At 43.2% G+C, this 27,793-nt stretch overlaps 1 protein-coding gene across 1 annotated transcript; it reads left to right on the top strand.

The window, feature by feature from the left end:
* Window positions 1–771: 771 nt before the first annotated feature.
* LOC111961424 (ran-binding protein 3-like) lies at window positions 772–20,817 on the top strand. Its single transcript, XM_023983677.2, has 14 exons — window positions 772–1,175; window positions 11,392–11,450; window positions 11,583–11,610; window positions 11,736–11,801; window positions 12,126–12,188; window positions 13,334–13,399; window positions 13,558–13,655; window positions 14,456–14,553; window positions 14,847–14,919; window positions 15,058–15,142; window positions 15,345–15,466; window positions 15,560–15,680; window positions 15,802–16,149; window positions 16,888–20,817. Exons 1-14 carry the CDS (start codon window positions 965–967, stop codon window positions 16,932–16,934), a joined length of 1,485 nt encoding a protein of 494 aa, XP_023839445.1. The 5' UTR covers window positions 772–964; the 3' UTR covers window positions 16,935–20,817.
* The last annotated feature ends 6,976 nt before the right edge of the window (window positions 20,818–27,793 follow it).

The raw sequence follows: 27,793 nt of genomic DNA, 5'->3' as shown, positions 1-27,793 counted from the left end.
ACAGTAGGCATGGCTACTCAGTCACTACCTTTTTTTTTTACCTATTTGGTTACTGAAAAAAATGATTCTGTGTGACCTACTTGGATTCAGGTGATCTTGGGCAAAGTTCCATAAGAGTGGGGTGATAAGGCAATAACACATTGAGCAGGGATCTTCAACTAGATTCAGCCGCGGGGCGATTTTTTCTTGAGCGGATGGTCGGGGGGCCGGAACATAATTACATATAATTTGGAGACTGCAAATTGACAGCAAGAAGCTGAAACAGATATCATATTTGACTAAAACATAATCATTTCAAACCTTGCTTACGTTTGTATAAGATCACCTGTCTCTCTGTTATGGTGGGAATAGTTGGGAACAGATTTCTGAAATTAAAACACCTGGAGCTGATTTCCTGGTGGGTTTTTTTTACAGTCTTTATGTCCAACAATGAAAACGTTTTTTTGCTCAGTACTTGGGGGGCCAAATAAAACCAGCTGTGGATCGCCAGTTGGGGAACCCTGACAGAGCATCATGCCCATTTTCATTGTTTTTTATGGAACATGTGCTCTTTTGGAGTAACTGCCTATGTTGGTATAGATATGGATTCCTTTCTATAGATGCTTTTCGTTAAGCTTATGTTTTTTAATGCCATTTTGAGTGCATTCATTTAAGTACAGTTACCACAGCACTATAAACTGATTGAGGGGATTGACCTGGTTTGTCGCTCACCACGCCCACATTTTCCAAGCAGACAGGAGCCACAATGTGGCGCACACTCGGTAGTGAACACGGTATATGACTGTTCATTCATAAACACAGCAAAGGCAAACTGACCGTTGAATCGAGAGTTACAAAATCAACAATTCCGGACAATCAAGCTTTTGACACCAAGAGAGCAAATCACCACTTTTATCTGGGGGTTTCCTCCTTTTCTTGAGGTTGTGTTTATTTTACTAGTTTGTCACAGCTTCAGATCCGAAGAATGAGAGGGAATCTTTCCCCGAACGAAGATATTTCAGCGTATTATTCAATGATGCCTGTCTCGGACTTCCATGAAAATGTTCCCTGTACGGTGGAGCCCGCGGAGAGTGTGTGTGGAGCGGCAGCACCTGTCACCTCCAGACCGCGGATGGGGAATACCTCTCTGGCGCAGGATAGAGGATGCGCGCAGGATGTAGCTGAAGAGTTAAAGGGTAAAGTTGTCATTTCATCTCACTTTTTCAAAAGTCACTTTAACAGGTCTTGACTGTTAGATAATAATCTAAATATAATTGTATACTTAAGACAAAAATAAATGTATTGCCATAACGCTACACAGTATTGTTATTCCCTATATTCTCAATGTGACAAGCCTTTTAATAGGCCCTGCTGCAAAAATGAAACTCATTCACTTGTGCCCAAAAAATAAATTGATTTAAAAAAAAACACAATTGTTTACTGTGTCACATATCATGTGCTCATCTTTGCTCTTACAGTAGTGACATTTATATTTAATCCTACACACACACACACTCTCTCTATCCTGATGCAGTATCTCTAGGGTTCTTGTTTAACTTCATAGAGCACACAAGCATAGACTTTCTGTAGGCTCTGGTCAGGTTCTTATCTCAGGCCTGTAAAAGGTGGGAGGCATCAGTAAATACACTATATATAGACAATTATGTGGACACCCTTTCAAATTAGTGGATTTGGCTATTTCAGCCACTCATGTTGATGACAGGTGTATAAAATCAAGCACACAGCCATAGACAAACATTGGCAGTAGAATGGCCTTACTGAAGAGCTCAGTGATTTTCAACGTGGCACCATCATAGGATACCACCTTTCCAACAAGTCAATTCGTAAAATTTCTGCCCAGCTAGAGCTGCCCCGGTCAACTGTAAGTACTGCTATTGTGAAGTGGAAATGTCCAGGAGTAACAACGACTCAGCCGCGAAGTGGTAGACCCCAGAAGCTCACAGAATGGGAGCGCCAAGTGCTGAAGCGCGTAGCGCGTAAAAAATCGTCTGTCCACGGTCGCAACACTCACTACCGAGTTCCAAACTGCCCCTGGAAGCAATGTCAGCACAATAACTCTTCGTTGGGAGCTTCACAAAATGGGTTTCCATGGCTGAGCAGACGCACACAAGCCTAAGATCACCATGTGCAATGCCAAGTGTCGGCGGGAGTGGTGTAAAGCACACCGCCATTGGACTCTGGAGCAGTGGAAACACGTTCTCTGGAGTGATGAATCACGCTTCAACATCTGGCACTTYGTCAGACGAATATGGTTTTGGCGGATGCCAGGAGATGCTACCTGCCCCAAATGCATAGTGCTAATTGTAAAGTTTGGTGGAGGAATAATAGTCTGGGGATATTTTTCATGGTTTGGGCTAGGACCCTTAATTCCAGTGAAGGGAAATCTTAACGCTATAGCATACAATGACATTCTAGACGATTCTGTTCTTCCAACATTGTGGCAACAGTTTGGGGAAGGYCCATAACTGTTTCCCCATGACAATGCCCCCGTGCATGAAGCGAGGTCCATACAGAAAGGTTTTGTTGAGATTGGTGTCGAAGAACTTGACTGGTCTGCACAGAGCCCTGACCTCAACCCCATCTAACACCTTTGGGATGAATTGGAATGCAGAGTGTGAGCCAGGCGTAATCACCCAACATCAATGCCCGACCTCACCAATGCTCTTGTGGCTGAATGGAAGCAAGTCCCCATAGCAATGTTTCAACATCTAGTGGAAAGCCTTCCCAGAAGAGTGGAGGCTGTTATAGCAGCAAAGGKGGACCAACTCCTTGTTAATATCCATGATTTTGGAATGAGATGTTTGACGAGCAGGTGTCCACATACTTTTGGTCATGTAGTGTAGCTGATCAATCAGCCCTGATGATATCGCTGATGAGAGCTTCCACACAACTATGAAGCATGGACGCTTTTTTAGAGCAGCCCTCTGGCTGTAAAGAGAAACAATTGGCATGCTGATTTTATGGGAAATGATGCAGCCAAATGATTGTATGGTTCAGTAAATGAACTGATTTATAGTACTGCTTGGATCTTAATAAATATTGTGTCTTGTTGATGCTCTTGAACCAAGCCTGTAAACGTTGTCTAACCTACAGGGATGAGTTGACATTCTATGGCGGCAGGATATTCCTCTTCAGCTCAGTGTCATTCAGGAATGAAGTGAGTTCATTGGAGAGAAGTACTGTATGTGCAAGACATGATCAGATCTCATCTCAGGAGGAGGGGTTTCACTCTCCCCCCCCCCCACTTAAGGTTACAGAGTCCACTTATTAAAACGAAAACCAGATCAGGCTAGCTAATTCTACACCAAGCTACCAGTCATGCATGATGCCTAGCCACTTTCTCAAATTCGAGCGTGAACCCTGACATAGGTTGGGTACCCCCCCCACCCTCCTCCATAACCAAACTCCAGCCCCTCTCTCCCTTATAGTGTCATGTTTCAGACTGAAGAGAAGAAAAATACATACTAGATCATTCTATTGCAACAAGGAAGTGTTTTKCCAGGTGAAAAACACATCTGCAAGAGAAGCAGAGGAGTTAACCTGATTTTAAAGGTTTCACAGCAATATATTCACAGAGATATTTTTGCTGTATAGCTCTCAATATGGTCAGAAATGCTGGGTCATTTACTGTACTTTCAATGATAACCAATTCCCAGCTGTTTGCTGTAGGGGACACAATAAGCAGGCTGAGATACGTGTTGAGGACGAGGCCATCTAGGTAACCAAATTATTAAAGATTTGTTCAATAAACCCTCATTAAATTATGATTCCTGATATTCCCAGGAAAATCACATGCTCAGACCTTGTTTTCCCCTACGTTCCCAGTTAAAGACTGTTTTCATCTAGAGCTGCAGAGCTAACAAAGTTATGACAAGTGAATAATGAGCCTGTGACTGAGATCTCGGTGAGTTAGATACGCCCGTGCCCATAGTTGGAGGTTGTAAGTAGCCTCACATTCTTATGGGGCGAAGCGCTCCGTTTAATAGCCTGTTAGAGGCCCAGTCTGGCTTATCTCCCAGCAGTCAGAGATCATCCAGGGGGATCTCCAGGAGTGTGTGTGTTTAGATTTGTAGACCCTTTGGAGGGGGTCCTTGGGGCTGGAATCTGGGGCACCAGCAGAGTCATGTTTTCTTGCAGTATTTCCTGTTCTACATTAGGATGATACCTCAAACTTTTTCCTAAAACGGTATCTAGTCCCTATGCACATTAGGAAAGCCTTTTATCAGGAAGAGGAACATAGAGGCAATTCCACGGTGACAGAGAACATTTTACAAAAACACATTTACTTGAAGAACAGCACAGACGCAAAGTTTAGTAACAGACTGACGGTTTGTGCTGTTTTGTGTGACGTCATTCTGTTAMCGAACACTGCATCTACACTGTTCTTCAAGTAAATGTGTTCTTGTAAACATTTCTGTGGAAATTGTTAAAAATAGTCATTTTGCATAGAGTTGTGTGGTTTGTTTAACTTTGCAATCATTGGTTTTTGTTTGACATACATTTTAAAATGAARAATCTGAGTCTTAGCATCACTCTGTTACCGTGGAATTGCCCATAGTTCATTATGAGTTCATGGTCATTCTGTACAACAGAGCTGAATTTAACTGACATGCGTGGAGTGTTTGTGTGCAAAGCAATTAACGTGTATTGGTGAGTGACACTTATTAGTTGTGGCCAGTGGCTGAAATGCACACTGTAAATATGATTTTGTTAAGTTCACGAATCCAGAACTCACATTCTTGTACTAGAAGATGAATGCTGTTTTTGTCTGACTAGTTTATATCCATGTCTGTAACCATCTGCCTGGCCATTAGGCTGTGATGCAGCTGTTCTGTATGTGGTCTTTCTAGTTGGTTTTTCTAATGTAATCCCAGCTCCCTAAATGAAGCCCAGATGTACTGCTAGACTGAGCTATTGGTGTGTTGTTGTTGTTTGGGCGATCTGAGAACAGTTATTGTAACCACTAACCACTGAAACCCCAGTTGGGCCCGCAGCCAGCAAGTGTGTGAATAGAGGCTCTCTTCGCATAGAGCGTACCCACTGTCACATGTTCTATCAGGGGGAAGACAGGGGGAGGCAAGGCAGAGTTATGAGGGGCTTGGTGGGGGTGGGCCCTCTGCCCCTTGGTGGGGGGGGGGGAGGGGGGCTCTGCCCCTTTAAATGAAATGTTTCCAGATTTCTTTGAAATATGACCTAAACATTTTTTTAAATTATTACAAAAAAGTGTAATGAAGTACGGTAAAAACAGCTTTTCTGTGTTGGAATGGTTTGGGCGTACCCCAAGAAAAGAACGGTGTGGGCGTATACCCTTCATAAAAAATAGTCGTGCGAGTAGACCCCTGATTGGCCAGCTCATCCTCAGGGGTTTGACAGTTTGAGGTGGGGTTTTCTCCAATTTACAGTATGCTTTGGCCACAAATATKAGTATAGGAAGAATCAACAACATTATTAGGTATGAGTTAACAGAATATGAACTTTTAAACGTTTTCACTGGACAGTTMATTTAACCCAGACTAGCCCCTGAGTGGCATTCTGGAGTCCAGAGTGGCCCGGTCTGAGGCAGCTTAGGGTGAGTGCCCCCTCCTCTCCCCCATTCCTGCTCCTAACAGAGACAAGGACATTTCTGAAACTGTGCGTGTGTTTGTGTGTGTTCAATGGGCTCTCCTCCGGGTATCTTTCTCAGGGCAGAGGTTTGTGGAGCCCAGCTACAGCTAGAAGAGGAGCACACTGCCTCTCTACAGTTCCATTAAGTTAACCCTAGCGGAGGACCGAGAGAACATACTTTAACAAACAGTTCCAATCTTTTACCTGTGTCTTCCAAAACCTGGAACTGGGGAACATCAAACAATAATATTTTWTACAAAATCTGGACGGAAAATTGATTTGGAATAAATTAAGGTATTACCATGGAAAAGCTACATGGATCGCTTTTAGAGTAGGCTTACTGTTGTTTTTGCTCCTGCTGCTGAAAGGCTCTGCTGAAGCAGTGTGAGTTATCTACAATAAAGACAAGTTAGTGTTTCTTCMTTATACAGTCTGCAATAGAATGGTTTAGCTGTGAGTCAATACAGGTGTTTGACGTATGTAGGCCTATACCACATGGCTGTACTGTGTGGTTATTGTTTCTGCAGGTATGCAGGCTGGATTAGCTGTGGGTGCATGAATATGTGCACATGCGCGTGCTGTGTGTGTGTGTTTCTGCCTGTTTCTGCCTGTGCTAATCTCCGAGCCCGGATGCCTGGTCATCACAGGGTTGGATGGAAGACCAACGTGACTGAGGGAGAGCACAGCACACAGACCCCATGATGATTCAGCCATCCATCATTCTCTCTGCTGGGTTCTCCTGACCTTGGTGTCGTTCAACACACACACACACACACACACACACACACACACATTTTTGAAGGAGATCAAAACACAACGACACACACACACAGCTTGTCCTGTAGCAGGGCTGAACACATCTACAGTAGCTGCAATCTCTGTTGTCAAGCTGAACTGCTTCATCAAAGGGCAGCTTTGTCTTGGTTGGATCTCCTCATGATAAATGCGTTCATTCACTATGAGAGGTCTCAGGAATGGTTCACTTCTGCGCTGAGCATGGACAGAGCATGTGCATCTCTATTGACGTCACTCTTCATAGATCACCATTGTGTGGTCCTCTTCTCTGAGTGACTGGAGCTTGCCACTGCCAGATTGCAGTGCTCTTCAGCTTTCTCTACCAGAGAGGCATGTAAGGGGTTTTCTCTGAGGATCACTTTTAAGTAAAAACTTGAAATTGAAAACGCTTTAAGTTACGTCATTAACTTAGACAGACCTTGTCTGCAATATTCCAGAGAATTTTCAGAGTGCGTGCTCTTTTAAGCTCAAAGGAAGCTAGCTTCTTTTCTTTTTCATTTCCTATTTGGCAACATGTCTGTTCACGAAACGCTGACAGTTTTAATAATGTTTTTTTAATACCCTCCTCTCTCACTTATGTAATGACCCTTGTAATCCGTGATGTGGAAAATAATTGTCTGTCATAAAGTGTTGGCCTGTCTGCTGCTCTCTGGAATTTCTCATGACGTGTGATACGTATGGCCCTTGGCCGTGAGTAGAAAGGTACCTGACCTGTGAATAAGTATTTTCACACAGTAGCGATGACGTGCACATTTAACATCACCTACTGTATATGTCAGGGAGGATACACAGTGCTGCTATTATGTCAAGTAGACAGTTGACACAGCAAAAACACTCTACTGTATACACTGATGATCGCCTCTCTATGCTGCTGCTTCCAGTACATATTCTGAGGGATCGGCACTGGTCTCTGGCATCACTGGCGTGTTGGAGTGTTGTGTAAAGTGTCATTCCATTTGTCGTGCCCTGCTGTTTGTCTAACGTAGGTCATGTGATTGGAAGTCCTCAGAGTTGGACTCCAGGGTTAATAAGTCGTGTCTGATTTCCCCAGGTCACAGAGGATTGCGGATGTGGCAGAAATAGCCTCCGATGAAGCATTACTGTACTTTTTAGCTTTCAAGGAAAGCTGAACAACCACATAAATGCAAGAAGCAACACACATTCCAATGTTAATCAGTGCAGGCCACAATAAGCTGTTGCATCTGAACAGTCAATAGTCATTAGAATAGGGTGCTTACACGGTAGACCTGGGTGAACTCCAAGTGATCATCTGTCACTGACTGAAGTGTGAACACCATCTCTCTCCATGCCCAGAGTGAGCACATTCACTGACACAGCACTGGCACATCTCAAGGTATATGTGAATGGACCACGTGACAACATTCATTCCTATGTGAAGACTCAGTAGCGCATTGAAGCCAAATGAAGTCGGTTAAACCCTTAGCTTACAATTTCTAMCCCCGCAGAAATCTAATTAACATAATACAAAAATCCCATCAACATCCGTCTGTTTAAGATGGAGAGATATCGGTTTGTTAGCATGGGCTGCGTCTCAATCCACCACATCCGCCGATATCGCCCTTCTGTATCTAGGGTGGAAGGTGGCGGAGCTAGAGCGGTGTCTGTCAGACCATGAGACATCGCGGAAATCGGTCTTCTCACCAAAACGTCTGTAGGCTCCTAACGGTACTACAAAGTACTATGACCATGACTCGATTGAAAGCTGAGACTCTGAAGAGCACAATGGTGTTTAGCTCTAGGACACCCACAAGCCTCACAAGAAGGTCTTCGGTACCAGTTTAAAAAATGGAAGTATATATGGAGATATTTTAGTGTGTTAAATAAGGAGATAAATACACACATATATATATATATATATATATATATATACATACACACACATATATATATATATATAGTACCAGTCAAAAGTCAAAAGTTTGGACACACCTGCTCTTTCAAGGATTTTTCTTTATTTTTACTATTTTCTACATTGAATAATAATAGGGAATACATAAACTATGAAATAACAAATATGGAATCATGTAGTAACCAGAAAGTGTTAAACAAATCAAAATATATTGCCTTCTCCTGTCCCTGTTGTCTGGGACACCTTGGCAACTGCCCCTGAGACCCGACCTGCTGTCTCAGGCCTGGGGAACGCTGTGGCATCCRAGACMGCRCCGCCTCAGTCTGTGGGCTTGGCCGCTGAACGGCACCAATGGTCCATGTTAGGACTACAAGAGGGCATAAATAACACCATGCAGAGCTCAAGGATAACGGCTACAACTACATACCAGTTGCGCTGGAGGTTTTTCTGGATGGACAGGCCAGTGGGGCGCCATTCCTTGGTCTCCAGGCTTGTGAAGAGGGTTCGTCGCCTGCGTCCAGCTAGGACCCGCTCAATGACGAGCTGGGATCTGGATGTGGTCTTGGCAAAGCTGCCTTTYGAACCGTTGGAGTCTGCCTCCCTGAAACRCCTCTCTATGAAGGTGGCTTTCTTGGTAGCGATTACATCCATGAAGAGGGTGGGTGAGCTCCATGCTCTGTCGGTAAGTTCTGAGTGCTACTGGATGGACCCCGGGAGGAGGAGTATATCTCTCCGCCCCAACCCTTCATTCCTCCCCAAGGTTCTGTCAGACAGGCATGTGAACATCCCTTTTATCCTGTCTGCGTACGACCCCCCCCCCCCCCCCCSSCMSYGGCGGGGGAGTCGGGCATACTGTGCCCTGTGCGGGCACTGGCTGCCTATGTGGAGCCAGTGAGGAGTGCCCCTCGCTGATATCTGTGCTACAGCCAGCTGGGCTTCCTTTTGCACCTTTGCTAGGTACTATCGGGTGAATGTGGCACCTCCCTCTGCGGTTGGTTCAGCGGTCCTTTGGCATCGCCTCTCTTTCCGGGGACTGTGCCGGGACCCCTCTTCCACATTGACGGCCCCTGTGTCTCGGTCCCGCGTTGGGACTTTGCCGCTGGCTGGCCAGGTCCCTCTAGCACCKACTAAATCTGGTACGGGTATACCAAAGTGATCCAATATAGTGAAACATAACGAAGGTTRCGTATGTAACCACAAAGCGATATGGATCACTCCAGTCCTCTACGGTGCTAGAGGCGCCTAAAAACGTATGTAAAGAACGTGTGTCGCGGCGGCCATGGGGTCTATATATAGGGGCKGATCCCAGCCGTGACACAGGTGCACACGGGAGTAAATCTGTAAATCCTCACCTCGGATGTATCCCTCCGCCGCGGAGTGATACCAATATATTGGAGTGATCCATATAGCTCACATAACCGTGGTTACATACGTAACCTTCGTTCTATTGGCTAATAGCAGTAGTGCCAAATTCAATGTTTCATCCAATAATAAAATTTAAAAAAATTGGGATAAGGGGTCTTAAAATTCAAAATCAAATAGCTAAATGATCCTTGGTATGACCATCTTAAAAGAATTCCACATGTTAACTTAGACAACTTTATATCGGAGATGTGCCTGTTGTTTACACACGTATCTGCCCTCTCATTGGCTAGAATGGTCCTACCTGATCTTGCCTTCCATTTTTGAAGATTTAATTTTTTAATTGTAAGAGTGGACACTTTCTTGTCAATATAATACATAATCTGTGGCGCAGTTTGAACTACTCCAGGAAGTGACATTGCAGGCTAGCTCAGTGCTGCCCCCTCTCATTGAGTAACTCAAGTTGAAGGCCAGCCTGGGTACTGCAGGCTGCCMTTAGCAACTAAAGTATCCTTCACTTCTTCTGGGTGCGATTTTAAAATAATTTGTTCAAGGACATACATCTGGTGTATTAGAATCAATTATTGTGACCATGATTGTCTTTGGTAAAAATGTTCTGTTAACAATGCCTGCTGTACCGCGGTGTTCCTTGAACTTCCGTGGCTTCAATGAGAGGGGGCAGTCGTTCTCCCCTGGAATTAACACACCAAAAGACATTACTCGCGGAGTTCATGTAGAGTTCATAGTACAAGGTCAGATCAGTGAGTCCCTGTGTATTTATAGCCTCCAGACAGGTCAGTTTTACCCATGGCCAAGCCTTGGCGTCTGCTGCCTAGCTGGCTCACACCTCCACTGCTATCCCATCACTCACCCCTTCCACGGTGGGCCTGTCCCCAGCTCCCAGAGCCCCTTGTCAGGCTGTGTGGTTACATAAGAGGCCTTGGATGTCAAAGCCTCCATTCATTAGGATAATACATTGAGGTGGGATGACAATTGACATCTCCAGAACTGTGGGCCAGCCTAGCGATCTCACTGCTCTTTGGGCTGTTGTGCTGATTTTTACATGCCATTGTGACATTTCAACTTCTTGGCTGTCATCCTCTGCATTGTGAGTGGATCTTTGGTAATAGTTGTTTAGCTGGCTGTGTGTTTTGAGGGTTTATTGAGGAATAATAGTTTGTGTGTAAATTACTCTTAAATTCAGAACAGTTTTACTGTTGATTTTCCTAGCATCGCATTTTAGGTTCTTGGCAGAACGGTGCGTACTGACAGCTCACAGATTCAKACCCATTTCCCTAGTTACGTCTTTGTGGTTTCAGTGACAAAATTAAGAAAAGTGTTTTCCTATTTGAATTGAAGTTAATGCTTTAAGCTCAGGTAGAGTTTAGCTAAGATTCATGCATGAATAATGTAATAACAATATTATTTTTTTCTCCAGCACTACCCCAACAACATCAACGTATGTGAAAATGGCACGTTTCAATGTTTTCTAGTCAAAAAAGACAGAGTAAGACACGTTTTTCCAATGGCATCATCTGTTATGCATCATGTGATTTGAACTAATTAGTAGGCAATGCCTACTCATATTTGGTTGAAATCACATGATGCACACCAGATGATGCCATTGTAAAAACAAATATTCCGCTATCTTTTTGACTAAAAAACATTTTAAAAAGTCCCTTTTTAAGTACTGATTCAGTCATATCAAACTGCAACAAGGAGAATTCTCTCTAACTGTGCTATTATTTGTCTTTTTACAGAAAAAACTGTGCTTGCTYCACCAATGTTCATCTTTCAAAAGAAAACCCCATCCATGAAGGTAAACGTTATATCCTAATACTGGGTAGGCCTACAATGTTGACAGGATGCAAATGCATGGTGTGGAACAAATCACGTAATGAAAGAGTATGTATCATTTCGTTACATGCTAAAATAAACATTTTGTTTACAGAGAATCGCAGAGAGATGGGAGGGCTCAGGTAAGCATCGTAACTTGCCGCTGCTGCGTGTCATAACAATCAACCATTTTGGTAGATGATTACTTTGTTACTTTCTATTGCATGGACAGTCGTGCTTCTGCATCGTTTTCTTGTTCTCCAAATAGTTATGGGAATCAGTCCAAACAAACGAGTCAGATCGCTCACCTACCCTAACCACAGAACCAGGAAAGGTGAGTTTCCACTGTCCAGTACACATAAGTACTGGTGCATAACACCAGACATAATCATGAATCATAATGCCTTTTCCTCCATTTTTCTTTTGTTCCTTTGGTAAAGGAGATTAAAATTGCACCTTTATACTGTGTACAAGGCATTATGAATCATATATGGGTTACATTATTAACTTTTTCTAATGATGAAGGACCCTGTATTGTGGTGGGGTTGGTAGGCGGCGTTGTCAATCATTGACTAGAATGATTGGCCTGTGATTATCAGTGTGGTAATCCAACCAATCAAGGTCTTATATGCATTGTTTCTCTCTGTGTCTCGGACAGGCTCCTGTGACRGCAGTAGACGAGTGCGATCAAGCWCTCTCTCTTTTCCCCCGCGTCCTCCAGGTGAACAAAACTCCCCTCCTACACAACATTTGTGATCTCTCTTCTCTATCCTTTTATYTATCATCTCTCTAAAGGGCCCTACACACATCACGCAAACTAGGAAAGCGCAGCGACGGAGCGTCGTTTTCACACATAGTTCTACGTACTTTTGTGTGGCTTACATTTTGGATCGGACCGTGTATGACGCTATGTCGCTCTGTTTGCGAGATTTGTGTCCCCTAGGGCAGGGATTCCCCTTCCAGCATTGGGGAACATGGGCACAAGCACTGTTCATGACACAAACTGTTCTCACGAGAATTGTGCAGGTTTAAAGCTTATTTGATGAAATACTACACATTCTGTCATGGGGTGAAAATAACATTTTGCAGTTTTAAAGCTACTTTTCTTTCAATTCTATACATTTTGCCATGTCTAATGTGTATTCATGTGATATGAGTGACAAATTACAACAATATCTATGGGCAAAAATAAATAAATGTTAGCTGACAGCTAGTTGATCTGGCCATTTCTGACAAGTTATAAATAGCTCTCTAAGTTATGCAATGACTAACATGACAAGAGGAATTGATGATGCACTACCCAATATCAGTTGGGGAACCACTGCCCTAGGGCATACATTGCCAATGCAAATAAGTGGCAACTGAGTCACGCTGCTTAATTCCTTGACTCACCTGCAGATGATTGTAGCCTTAATAAAACTGKGATCTTACTGGGATAAAATATCTCCCCATCTATTAAACGAACCGAAGCAGTGCATCATGGTCAAACTCTCTTAAACGTTTTCTGTTTATGTTCAGTGCCAGTATTCCCTGTAGGTCCATACATTCCAGTCACACCATCCCTGTCAGGGCCTCAGATTCCCAGCAGCCACTTCACAGCAGCCCCTGGTATCTCTTTCCCTTAATCCGTTTCAGTTTCACTCCGTCACTGCAGCCCTCACCTGCTCATCACAAATCACCACCATGACCCACTAGTGCCCATGTGGAAACCTCACTGCTCAGTGTTGGCTATGCATGTTGTATGTTGTCATGTGCCAAGTCTGGCGGTCACTTTGACAAATCTGGGTCACGTTTTGACTTTAACCATATATGATATACTGTATGTGTGTGTGTTTAAACTCTTCTGATGGATATCCTCTCTCCTAGTCTCAAGATCAAATGTCTTCATGCCCTCAAATCTCTGCAACCAGACCAACATTTCACAAAACACAGGTTAGTTTGTATTGTCTGGTGTTATGTTTATCTTTAAGRGGGCTGAACAAAAGGACCTCCAATTCCCTGAACGACTAATATTTAATCCATATCTGATCGTAAGACTGACTTTTAAAGGACATCGTTCCCTCTCACACACTCCATCTCTTTCTTTGTAGTGTCACCTCTGAACAGGGTCAGAAGGTCATTACTTCAGCCTGCACGTCTCCTCGCCCCTCAGCCCAGGAACAACATCTCACAGCCACACCTATCTGAGGTATTCCACAACTCTTCACCCCCCCGTCACGCCCCGTGCTTCTCTCTCTTGACACGTGTCACACACCCTGGTGTTAGGCTCAAAGCTTTGTCTTCCTGAGCTGGCACCTGTGAACACTGGCGTACCGGACACTCCCGCAGCCCTGCAATCTGCAAGGTTTGAATTTCCAATTTGATTTACTGAACAAGTAATTACAGTATTACCAACAGTCTAAAAATGGGAGCATTTCAGCACTGTGTATAGCTTCGTGAAATGTTTAGCTTAACATGAGAGAATGACAACCAAATAGGCCGAACTCCGACCTTGCAGGGGGGTCCTGAGAAACTGCGTTACGTCAGTGCCTGTGAACAAGCAGGTATTGTCCTACAAGGCCTGACAGAGTGAAACAAGAACATTCTCAGGTAAAAAAAGAGTGAAAACTCACTCAGGCCTTAAAAGTATTTCAATAGTAAAACACTTGTTCCCCTCAGTTGTGGTTGCATCACTGCCTGAGGGACCAACATGTTTTTCTCAGAGAAACATATTCACGCACTGCCTGAGAGTGGGAGGATGCAGGTTTATAAACCCCAAAACCGGTTTGCATCAGAATGCTTACCACACTGAGACTGAATAGCTTCCTTTCTACTCCCAAACTTGCCACATTAACACACAATTATATAATACGTTTTGGCTGCAATTTATTTTATATTTACATAAAGGTTGTGTTGAGTTCTTTGACTCAAGCGGCCATTACTGTAATTTATCAGAAATACAATAGGACTGTAAAATAATAAAGGTTTGCATTGTATTTTGKCCCACAGGTCAGCCATGACCTTTCAGACGATTGCTGCAGCGTCACAGCTGACCTCTCCTCCACTGTGAGTGTATTACATCTGAAGACGTCCCCTCAAGTTCACAGGTATGCAGGGCACCTGGTTTAATATATAATATTGGGGATGTTTCAATGAAGTGATTTTATAAATCAATTTATGGCAGGGTTTAGTTAATTAAATCAGGGTAGTTAGTGCTACGAGTTAACTTCCAGGCCAGACCCAGGACTGGACAGCCTTGCTTTAATCCAGAGACCTTGACGGTGGTGTTGGGTTTTGTTTCCTCTGTCAGAGCTACGTGGTGTCAGAGATACGGTTTAGTTCCCAGCAGTGATTCTGAACCTGCTGACCTCTCTGCTGACCTCTGGTTCACCCTCCACAGATCGAAGGCAGACACTATTACCTCAGACAGGGTCCAGTTTGTATTTGGGGAAAACATGGGCGTGAGAGTTTTGGTGAGTTCAGGAAACTTTTGAGCACCAATGACATACTTATAAAGTAGCAAGTTTGCATATRACTATAAAACATATCTAACTGTGTTACAAAATACATTGCATTTACAKAAATASTCTAACTTTCTCRCCCTCATATAGAGACCACAGAAATTGCCCAGCAGTGAACATTCTGATTGCAGCTCCTCTAATTCTGAGTCCTCCACCTTTGAGACAAGGCATAAAGGTAAATCATTAGGGGCATCATTGGATTTGCATGGGTACACATCTCCAGTCCTCAAGGGCCACAGTGTCTACCGGTTTACTGGTCCACCAGACTACGCTCCAGAGGACTAGAGTTGTGCACCTCGGTTCTAATAGCAATTGACTGCCTCTTAGTGGATGCCTTTCAGAACTGCAGCTGAAGTGCTGTCTGTGTTTGTTGATAGGTGCTGTGTGGAGCAGCCTGAGGGAGTCTGCTGCAGCTTACACAGAGTCCTGTGGGACGCAGCGTGTGCTCAGGCGGGTTCAGCTGTTCACTGGGGAGGAGAAGGAGAGCAATGTGGTCCAGGTGAGGACATGTTATGTTGAAATAGGAAATGTTCAATATGCCTATTGCTAGAGCAGTGATAGTGATGTACCTTATTAAATACCTTTCTTTTAGCTGACCTGCAGACTGTTTGTTCTGGAAAAAGGAACTCAGGCATGGAATGAGCGAGGGAGAGGAGTCCTGCGACTCAATGATCTAACATCAGGGACCAAAGGAGGGCTGCAGTCCAGGATAGGTGAGTTTACCAYGAAGAAGACTACTATTCCACTCTCTCTGACCAACATCTGCCCGTCTTTCTGTAATTCTCTCTCATCCTCAGTACATCTCTCACACCTGCCTCCCTCCGATCAAAACAGTGATGAGGCACCAGGGCAGTCTGAAAGTCATCCTCAACACTAAGCTCTGGCTCCACACACACCTGCGTYGCCCCGCCCGTCGGAACCTCCAGGTGACGGCCACCGACGTGGAGTCCCAGGCCATCCGGGTGTTCCTCATCCAGGCCAGCGCCAGGGACGTGGCTCGCCTCTACGTAGCCATCCACCATMGGCTGGTAGCCCTACGGGCCAGTGCTGCTGGGAGGGAGGCAGGGGCTGCAGGGGGCAGGACCAGGGAGGGACACTGCAACAGTGAGAATGAGGAGGAGCAGGAAGARCAGAGACAACGGCAAGAACGAGAAGGGCTGCTAGTGACACGATTGCGACCTGGTAAGTGAATAGCAACAGGGATATGGAATTATCGAGCATACAGTTATCTGAGATTTGCCCTTGCATCCACTCACTTATATGGCTATGACTAAATCCAATGTTTAGCTCATTGTTCTTCCTGTGTAAAGAAACGTGGGTTTRGAAATTGTTTGCATAGTTTGAGTAAGGAAAAACTCAACCTCCAGTGCATGTCTGGTGGGTAGTCACATGTCCCTAATCCCCAGTCCATGTACCAGAGGGAGGGAGCTGTTAGCAGGTGCTGGTCTCTCACAGACCCCACATAAAACAGAGTAACAGATGGATCCCCCATCACGGTGGATTACATTCCTAAAAGTCCCAGGCCTAAAGGTTAGCTTTTTTTTTTAACCTTTATGAAAAAGAGAAGAACTAAGTCTTGCTGTTTTATATAAAACAATAGTCCACTTGTTATTCCTCGCAACAACTTYTCCTTCAGCCTCTTTGAACTTGCATGTCAAGAAGACGCCTAAAGATGAAGCTAAAATKAACCCCATATAACCTACCCCTGCATAAATCACATTCCAGTGGTGGGCAACCTATGTCCTCTGAAGCCACAACATATGTGCTGTTAATGTAAAAACTCAGTAGAGACCTGCAAGGCATGAAAATTCATCTTGAACCCCTAACATCACCATTTACCTGAGAAAACAGAGCTACAGTATTAAAATAAGAGTTTATTTCACTTACACACCKCTCATAATCTGTCTCTCTCCTTTGCAGTGGATTGTGATTGGATACACAGTAAACCCAGTTTGGATTCTTGGTGACATGGCATTATATCCTGACCTGGACCATGCAACAGTTTGTGGTGTCATCGCATCTGAACAGAACTTTTAGCCATCATGGAACTAAACATCAAGAGACAGCTTTCAAAAATAAATACTAGCATTTACTGAGCTACCATGACTGCCTTTTGCCAAGAGAAGATACTTTTGGTTATGTAGTGTATGTGGACACCTGCTCGTCGAACAGCTCATTCCAAAATCATGGGTGTTGATATGGAGTTGGTCCCCCCCTTTGCTGCTGTAACAACCTCCACTCTTCTGGGAAGGCTTTCCATTACATGTTGGAACATTGCTGCGGGGACTTGCTTCCATTCAGCCACAAGAGCATTAGTGAGGTCGGGCACTGATGTTGGCCGATTACGCCTGGCTCGCAGTCGGTGTTCCAATTCTTCCCAAAGGTGTTCGATGGGGTTGAGGTCAGGGTTCTATGCAGGCCAGTCAAGTTCTTCGACACCGATCTYGGCAAACCATTCTGTATGGACCTCGCTTTGTGCATGGGGWCATTGTCATGCTGAAACAGGGAAGGGCCTTCCCCAAACTGTTGCCACAAAGTTGGAAGCACAGAATCGTCTRGAATGTCATTGTATGCTGTAGTGTTAAGATCTCCCTTCACTGGAACTAAGGGGCCTGAACCATGAAAAACAGCCCCAGACCAATATTCCTCCTCTGCCAAACTTTACAGTTGGCACTGCATTCAGGCAGGTAGCGTTCTCCTGGTATCCGCCAAACCCAGATTTGTCCGTCGGACCACCAGATGGGGAAGCGTGATTCATCACTACAGAGAACGCGTTTCCACTGCATAGTCCAATGGCGGCGAGCTTGACACCACTCCAGCCGACGCTTGGCATTGCGCATGGTGATCTTAGGCTTGTGTGCGGCTGCTCGGCCATGGAAACCCATTTCATTAAGCTCCCGACAAACAGTTATTGTGCTGACATTGCTTCGAGAGGCAGTTTGGAACTCACTAGTGAGTGTTGCAACTAAGGACAGACAATTTTTGCTGAGGCGTTGTTGCTCCTAGACCAGGGTTCCCCAATTGGCGGCCCGAGGACAGTGGTTTTATATGGCCCTCTGAGTTTCTGAGCAAAAAAAATATACACACTTAAAATTCATTGTTGGACATAAGACTAAAAACACCAAGATATCAGCTCCAATTTATTTTCATTTTGGATAATCTGTTCCATAGTATTCCAACGCATAATATAGAAACGTAATCGTATACCAAGGTAAGCAAGGTTTGAAATTGTTATGTTTTAGTCAAATATTATCTGTGAGATTCTTGCGGTCAATTTGCAGTCTACAATTGATCTTTAATCATGACCTGGCCCTCTGACCATCTGGCCCGCGGCTGAATCTAGTTGATGATCCCTGTCCTATACATTTCCACTTCACAATAACAGCACTTACAGTTGACTGGGGCAGCTCTAGCAGGGCAGAAATTTGATGAACTGACTTGTTGGAAAGGTGGCATCCTATGACAGTGCCACGTTGAAAGTCACGGAAATCTTCAGTAAGGCTGCCAATGTTTGTCTATGGAGATTGCATGGCTGTGTGCCTGATTWTATATACCKTTTAGCAACGGGTGTGGSTGAAATAGCAGAACACACTAATTTGAAGAGGTATCCACATACTTTTGTATATAAAGTGTACCTTTGTGTTGACATAACTATATTGCTGTACTTAGTTGTATACTTTACCAAATTGTGGCAGTGTGCAGGGAGAGGGTATACTGCCACATTATTTTTATTATGCATTTATAATAAGTGCTATTTGTGGCTGAGGCACGCACATTAAACTTACTGGAAACCTATTTGGAATGTTTCCAATATTTTGTTATTCTATATTTTGGGGGGGAAAACTTAAGCAATTTTTAGATCTTTCACTACAAATATATTAGAATGTCTTTACTTACAGTGTCTTCAGAAGGTATTCAGACCCCTTGACTTTTTACACAATTTGTTAGGTTACAGCCTTATTCTAAAGTTGATTAAATAGTTTCCCCCCCCTCAATCTACACACAATAACCCATAATGACAAATCAAAAAATGTTTTTTTTTAATGTTGGCACATAAATAAAAAAACTGAAATATATTTACGTARGTATTCAGACCCTTTACTCAGTACTTTGTTGAAGCACCTTTGGCAGCGATTACAGCCTCGAGTCTTCTTTGGTATGACGGCAACAAGCTTGGCACACCTGTATTTGGGGAGTTTCTCCCATTATTCTCTGCAGATCCTCTCAAGCTCTGTCAGGTTGGACGGGGAGCGTCRCTGCACAGCTATTTTCAGGTCTCCAGTTCGGTCGGGATGTTAGGGTCATTGTCCAGTTGGAAGGTGAACCGTCGCCCCAGTCTGAGGTCCTGAGCRCTCTGAAGCTGGTTTTCATCAAKGATTTCTCTGTACTTTGCGCCGTTCATCTTTCCCTCGATCCTGACTAGTCTCCCAGTCTGTGCCGCTGAAAAACATCCCCACTGTGTTCTTGGGGACCTTCAATGCTGCAGAAATGTTTTGGGACCCTTCCCCAGATCTGTGCCTCAACACAATCCTGACAGAGCTCTAAATCAAATKTAATGTTATTGGTCACATACACATGGTTAGCCGATGTTAATGCGAGTGTAGCGAAATGCTTGTGCTTCTAGTTCCGACAGTGCAGTAATATCTAACAATTCCCCATCTACCTAATACACACATCTAACGGGAGGAATAAGAATATGTACATATACGTAAATATATGGATGAGCATCATAGGYAAGGTGCAATAGATCGATAAGGTACAGTATATACATATGAGATGAGTAATGTGAGATGTTAACATTATTAAAGTGCCGTTGTTTGAAGTGGCGTTTACTGAAGTGGCCAATGATATGAGTCTCTTTGTAGGCAGCAGCCTCTCTGAGTTAGTGATTGCTGTTTAGCAGTGTGATGGCCTTGAGATAGAAGCTGTTTTTCAGTCTCTCAGTCCTAGCTTAGATGCACCATGTACTGACCTCGCCTTCTGGATGGTAGCGGGGTGGTTGTTGTCCTTGATTATCTTTTTGGCCTTCCGGTGACATCGGGTGCCGTAGGTGTCTTGGAGGGCAGGTAGTTTGCTCCCGGTGATGCGTTGTGCAGACCGCACCACCCTYTGGAGAGCCTWGCGGTTAAGGGTGGTGCAGTTGCCATACCTCTACGGACAATTCCTTCGACCTCATGGCTTGGTTTTTGCTCTGACATGCACTGTCAACTGTGTGCCTTTCCAAATCATGTCCAATCAATTGAATTGACCACAGGTGAACTCCTATCAAGTTGTAGAAACATCTCAAGGATGATCAATGGAAACAGGATGCACCTGAGCTCAATTTTGAGTCTCATAACAAAGGGTCTGAATACTTAAAAAAAAAAAAATGTATCGCTTTGGCATTATGGGTTTTGTGTGTAGATTTATGAGGAAAATGTTTTATTTCATCAGTTTTAGAACAAGGCTGTAACGTAACAAATTTTGGGGTTTGAATACTTTCCAAATGCACTGTATATTATATTTATCTGCTTCTGGTAATATCACCATGTTATGTAAACAGTTGATTGTGAATGAATGATAACTAATTTTCTGATACAACTTTTGAGTTTTCAATAATTTTTTATTATTGTTATAGGGGGTGCTGAGTTGATTTTACTCAGAGCCCTAGAGCCTAGTAGACCTGCCTTCATCTATGCAGTGTTTTCAGTGAAGGAAAGATGACAAAGGTAGGCCACTTTGTACAATGTGTGCCAAATGAATAGCCTCTCTACTGCTGTTTTTCCTTCACGAACACTGATACATGTAAGTACTGGTGAGGTATGAATTAGTGTGTCTAACAACAATAAAAAAACAAATGGCATAAAATGAGTAATATAAAGCGTAAAATGTATCAGTTTCACTATGCCACATAAAAATCAAGATAGTTGGGAACAGATTTTGTGTCCCAATACCATGGCATCAGGCTTATGAACTGATATACAAAACAAGAATTGATGCATCAAAACCTCTTAGGGATCGGACCCTTTTTTTACATTTTCCCCTAAAATGACATACCCAAATCTAACTGCCTGTAGCTCAGGCCCTGAAGCAAGGATATGCATTTTCTTGGTACCATTTGAAAGGAAAAACTTCGACGTTTGTGGAAATGTAGGAGTGTAGGAGAATATAACACATTAGATCTGGTAAAAGATAATACAAAGAAGGGGRAAAAAACGTTTTTTGCAAATTTTTTAAATGCAGAAGAAAGGCCATAATGTATTATTCCAACCCAGGTGCAATTTAGATTCTGGCCACTAGATGGCAGCAGTGTATGAGCAAAGTTTTAGACTGATTCAATGAACCATTGCATTTCTGTTCAAAATGTTGTATCAAGACTGCCCAAATGTACCTAATTTGTTTATTAATAACTTTTCATTTTCAAAACTGTGCACTCTCCTCAAACAATAGCATGGTATTCTTTCACTGTAATAGCTACTGTAAATTGGACAGTGCAGTTAGATTAACAAGAATGTCCTGGGAAATTTTCTTGTTACTTACAACTTCATGCTAATCGCATTAGCCTACGTTAGCTCAACCGTCCCGCAGGGGACCCACCGATCCTGTTACATACAACTCTCGCTACAAACATAATGCTCAGTATATGGGGGGTATTCAACAGTCAGCCCGGTACAGACTCTGAAACAGAATCAATAGAGCATCTCTTTTGGTACTGTCCACCGGTGGCTTGTTTTTGGAGTCAGGTCCAGGAATGGTTGTTATGCCATAATATCAGGGTGCGGTTGGACCTGCAAACTGTATTGCTGGGGGATTTGAAGGACCACAGTCAGTCAATAGGTAATATCGTTGTGCTCTTGGGTTAAATGTATATTTATGGGGCAATTTCGGCAGAAATGTTGCCGAAGGGGAGGTTCAGGTCCCTAGTGAGACCCCTTGGGAAATATGGATTCGCGTCCATGCTCGCCCGGGCGTCGGGCGAGGCTTGATTCTTCACGCCCTTTGAAAATCGCTTTGGGTTGGGGCCTTGCCGGCGTCTCGGGACAGGTGGGGGCGAGCGCACCCTCTGACCAGAGCACCCACTTTGGGAGTGCTAATTTGTATTGGCTGTATTGTATTGTTGTAAAACATAATAAATGGTGAGGTTCCATTCATATTGCTCTCACATTTCTAGTCCTTTTCAGGTGACAAAGGAAATTAGTCTAGGAAAGGAAACTATAGAGTAGTGAGGAGGAGGAGCTTCGCTGACCCTTTGGGTCCGGAAACAATTTAACCATTCATTGTAGTCATTGCACTCTTTAGAGTTGCTATTTTCTCATGTCAATTAACTTGTGACATTCCTAAATTACGCATTAATCAACACATACGATATTCAAGGTTAGCTGAACGTTTCCGACTGGTCTTGGAACTGTGACAATGGGCATCCTGGCCCTGCTTGGCTTGATGGGATATCTACTGATTTCCCCAACACACCCATATATGTACACAATATTGTACATTTGAAAAATGTTTTAAACCCTACGCCAATGACGCCAGTGGATCTCAAAACTGAACTTGGATCCACGTTAAGTTGCAATGATATCCTTCGCCACAGTCGTCTTACGACAGATGCCTCGAACCAGTCATGACTATTCAACAAAACAATATTTCCTTTTCAAGTTTCTTTCCAGCTAATTTCTTAGTTACATGATTGTATAACTAATAACAGAGTTTTGAAGTTAAGGGTGCAGTATTTATGAAGTTTGGCAATGAGGTCCCCCATGGACCGGCTCGAACATAAAGCCTCCTCCATTCAGGCTGCAAATGCATCATTTCCCTCCTTAACTAGCTTTAATAATGTAGTATATATTTTTTTACTTTTACTTAGCCTACTTGACTAGCTAATGCAGCTAGCTAGTTTAGCTTACTCAAACACCTGGCACAGAGAGGGATGCTAGGTTAGCTAGCTGGTTATGCCTATCCAACACTGGAACTCTTCCAAGTCAAGGTAAGCTTTTGGTTTTCTTCATTTATTGCCACCGGGCAGCTGCTAAACGGTATACTTCTGACTGTATACTACACTGCATGAATGTAGTGGGTTTACTAACGCATTAGTTCTAGGTTGCGTTCGTAAATTCACTCTGGCTATCTACTCTGATTTTAGAGCACTCTTGCCAGAGCGTGTGCCAGAGCGCAGGTTAACTGATGAATTCACGAACGCGCAACACCCCTTGAATGTGACCGTAGTTAGAAGAAAAATATTTATAATTAAATTGTTGCCAGCATCACAGTTGCAGTCTAAACATCGTGAAAACAGCATAACCACCTCTGCTAGAGCAAGTAAAATGGTCAGAGTGAGGTGTTCTCTCATTTGTGTCTGGAAGTAGCTAACAAGCTAGCCAGTTAGCTTGGGTGCTTCTCTGCTGTTGTGAGGTCAGAACGCTCGGAATTTATGAACAGACAATCTGACAACGCTTTGAATTTACTAACAGATAATGTGACAACGCTCTGAATGTACGAACGCCCAGAGCACACACTGGCACTCATGAGTGAATTTATGAACACACCCCTAGCAGCTATGATGTTAATATGGTGACAATGATGTAAGCTGTGTGTAGCAGTTATGATATGTAGGTTTGGCTTGGAAAGGTTTTTTCACCTGGTCACAAAAAGCTGATGTGTTGTGTACTGATGTCCACAAGTGAAGAGAAAAGATGTGAGGAGAGAGCGTAAATGTGAGAAGGAATACAACAATCAAAGGGATCATGTTTTTTTATGTGGCTGCTATGAAAGTGAACTGTGTTTTCAGGGGTGTATTCATTCTGCCGATTCTGTTAAAACGCTTCTTAAATGGAACAAAACATACCAGAATTTGTCCAATAGAAAYGCTTGTTTGCAACTGCTGGACTAATGATTACACCCTAGATCAGCTAGACGCAGGCAAGAATGTGCATGGCAGTATTGAATGTGTCAATGTCTGTCACCTTGATTACTCAAATTTCTCTCGACCAGTGCACCTACAATTGTAAACTTTCATTCATAGGCTAGGTTGTAGCAAYCTCATGATGGGTATAGGGAAAATGTGAGTATCATGTAGTAGCCTAGAACTATCGATGTTACATTGAGCTGGGTGAATGGAATATGAATAACAGTCATCCAATATGCTGTAATAGAAATAAGGCCATGCTCATAAAAAAACGAATTGTCCTCCCTCATCTTAAAAGGCACCAACTGCCACTGAAGTTAATATACCCTTTTATGTAAGAAAATCATTACCATCATGCTTTTAGGGAAAGAGGATAATTTCTACATGTATAAAACTGAGTTTGACCAATTCCATTCCCCTTGCTTAGGGGATCTGGGGTCCTCCCTGGGATAATTGTTATGTAGGACTGAAAAGCTCAGTTCTGGTGACTTTTTCAAAGGATTGTCTACACCAAAATTTATGAAAATAAAATTATGCTGGACACCWTCTAAAATCAAATTTCCACCTTCAGAAATGGGCTCAATAATATATTTGTAAAAATGATTTTAACATATTTTAACACATGGTCTATATTATCAAATGTGCTATTAGTGTGATCAGCTGTAACTGTCAATAGTCAAACAAAGCTTAATGCGATGTTTGAGTGAACCCTGAATACAGAAAATGAATGGTAAAGTCGCTTTCGGACACAGTAGACTCCTCTTCAAAACAACTAAGGCATAATCTTATTCTATGGTATTATGGCGGTCTGCAAACATATGTTCGAGGTGCATGACGCCACCTACTGTGTGGGCTGTGTGTCAGTTTACTGTGCTGGAGTGTGAATTAATTACACTTTGACCATTGCTATGAACGCTAAGCTAACCTTACTGAAACATATSACTCATTGGCCTATCCCTCCGTTCTGGCACAGATCTACTATTCACAGGGATCCTCTCAGAATCGTTCGCCCTTGATCCATTCTTTCTTCACTGCTTCAGCATACGACGCGTGCACTACTCTGACCCTGGCAAACGAGGTATAAATCTTCTATGATATAATGGCGGCCCGCAAACAAACGTTAAAGGTGCATGCCGCCACCTACTGTGCTGGAGTGTGTGGTCAATCACGGTTTACAACATTTCTAAATCCTCCTACCTACCCCAGTACCTCTGAGAAAATTTAAAAAAGAGACCTACTAACTTCTAATAGACACTCCTCCATACCCAAAATCCTTTCCAAATGCCACCAACCCTGTATAACCTTCATGACCCTACACTTCAATCTTTCCCTCTCTTCAACATACCTACAACACTATATTAACACATGCTCCACCGTTTCATCGACCATACAATCCAGACAGAAACCATTCACATGGCTTGCCAACCAGATGTAATGACGAGCTCAATCTACAATGTCCTAAGTGCAATCGAGCAAGCACCACCTCTTCCTTCCTAATCTGATCTTTGAATCTTGGTCCACCRAACTTTCTTTGGAGGGCATATAAATTCCGGCCCTTGGACTCAGTCACATCTCTTCTGCCACAATTCTATCAAAATGGCTCTGATCTTACATCTGGCCTCACCTCTACCCAGTGGAACATTAATATCAATTATATCTCGTTTCAAAGCTCTTTTGGCTAACTGGTCTACAATTTAATTCCCTTYCCCACCCGAATGTGCTGGGACCCAGCAGAAATTCACTACTACACCATCTCTCAATTCTCCAAAATAACATGAATACCTCCAATAGTAAGTCACTCCTATTAGATTTACCAGATGATAAACTATTCAATACAGACAGAGAATCTGAGCATACTATAATTCTAACAGGTTGTATGTCCTCCACCCACTGGAGGGCAACTACTATCGCCAACAGTTCAACTGAGTATACTGACAGTTCATCTGTTAGTCTTCTGCACATCAAATTCAGGAACGTAAACGCCTGCTCCTGTGCGCCCAATATCTGGGTCCTTGGTGCATTCTGTTTCCATTGATCATCCTTGAGATGTTTCTACAACTTGATTGGAGTCCACCTGTGGTAAATTCAATTGATTGGACATGACTTGGAAAGGCACACACCTGTCTATACAAGGTCCCAAAGTTGACAGTGCAGAGCAAAAACCAGCCCATGAGGTCGAAGGAATTGTCCGTAGAGCTGCGAGACATGATTGTGTCAAGGGACAGATTCACCACCTTTTTACACTTTGTCAACATTTATGACATGACTTTTCCATGTACAGTGGCAAGGAAAAGTACCCTTTAGAAATACCTGGATTTCTGCATAAAATTGGTCATAAAATTTGATCTGGCTTTCATCTAGGTCACAACAATAGACAGTCTGCTTAAACTAATAACACACAAACAATTATACGTTTTCATGTCTTTATTGAACACACCGTGTATGTGAACCCTTGGAGTATGTGAACCCTTGGATTTAATAACTGGTTGACCCTCCTTTGGCAGCAATAACCTCAACCAAATGTTTTCTGTAGTTGCAGACCTGACCTGCACAACGGTCAGGAGTAATTTTGGACCATTCCTCTTTGCAAAACTGTTTCAGTTCAGAAATATTCTTGGGATGTCTGGTGTGAACTGCTCTCTTGAGGTCATGCCACAGCATCTCAATCAGGTTGAGGTCAGGACTCTGACTGGGCCACTCCAGTGGCCACTCCTTTTTTCGTTGAAGATAGCAAGCTGTCCARGCCCTGAGGCAGCCCCAAACCATGATGCTCCCTCCACCGTACTTTACAGTTGGGATGAGGTTTTGATGTTGGTGTGCTGTGCCTTTTTTTTCTCCACACATAGTGTTGCGTGTTCCTTCCAAACAACTCAACTGTAGTTTCATCTGTCCATAGAATATTTTGCCAGTAGCGCTGTGGAACATCCAGGTGCTCTTTTCCGAACTTCAGACGTGTAGCAATGTTTTYTTTTGGACAGCAGTGGCTTCTTCCGTGGTGTCTTCCCATGAACACCATTCTTGTTTAGTGTTTTACGTATCATAGACTCATCAACAGATGTTAGCATGTTCCAGAGATTTCTGTAAGTCTTTAGCTGACACTACAGGATTCTTCTTAACCTCATTGAGCATTTCTCCATTTATAGACAATTTGTCTTACTGTGGACTGATTACCAGGTTTATGCAAGTCAACAATTCTTTATCTTAGGTCTTCTGAGAACTCTTTTGTTCGAGGCATGGTTCACATCAGGCAATGTGTTTTGTGAATAGCATACTCAAACTTTGTGTGTTTTTATAGGGCAAAGCAGCTCTAACCAACATCTCCAATCTCATCTCATTGATTGGACTCCCGGTTAGCTGACTCCTGACTCCAATTAGGTTTTGGAGAAGTCATTAGCCTAGGGCTTCACATACTTTYCCCAAAYTACACTGTGAATGTATACATGATGCATTCATTATAGACAAGAAAAATGCAAAAATGTGTGTTATTAGTGTAAGCACACTATGTTTGTCTATTGTTGTGACTTAGATGAAGATCAGATCAAATTTGATGACCAATTTATGTAGAAATCCAGGTATTTCGTTTTTCTTGCAACTGTATATTGCTCATTGAACCATAGACCCAAATGTTGGTGCTTAGAAACCCTCCCCGTGGGCTGCCCATACAGAAACAACTGTATGTTATCGGCGACTTCGTTCTTCGAGAAGACTTCGCCACTGACAACTTTAACCCCCCAGTCAATCGACCATCTTTCAACATCCACTATAGCTTGTTGAATAGATTTGATCACGAGTTTCCTTCCACCCTACAAATAGCGCCACCATCAGCATATAGCGAAGCTCCAATACCCCTACCTACATTCGAAAACACATCGTTAATCATAATGTCGAACAAAATAGGACTGATAKCACTGGCGATGAGGTAAAATAAGAAGCACCACTATTTAG

Source organism: Salvelinus sp. IW2-2015, linkage group LG4q.1:29, assembly GCF_002910315.2.
Source record: "Salvelinus sp. IW2-2015 linkage group LG4q.1:29, ASM291031v2, whole genome shotgun sequence".
Lineage (NCBI taxonomy): Eukaryota > Metazoa > Chordata > Actinopteri > Salmoniformes > Salmonidae > Salvelinus > Salvelinus sp. IW2-2015.
This window is presented reverse-complemented; position numbering and strand designations above follow the sequence as displayed.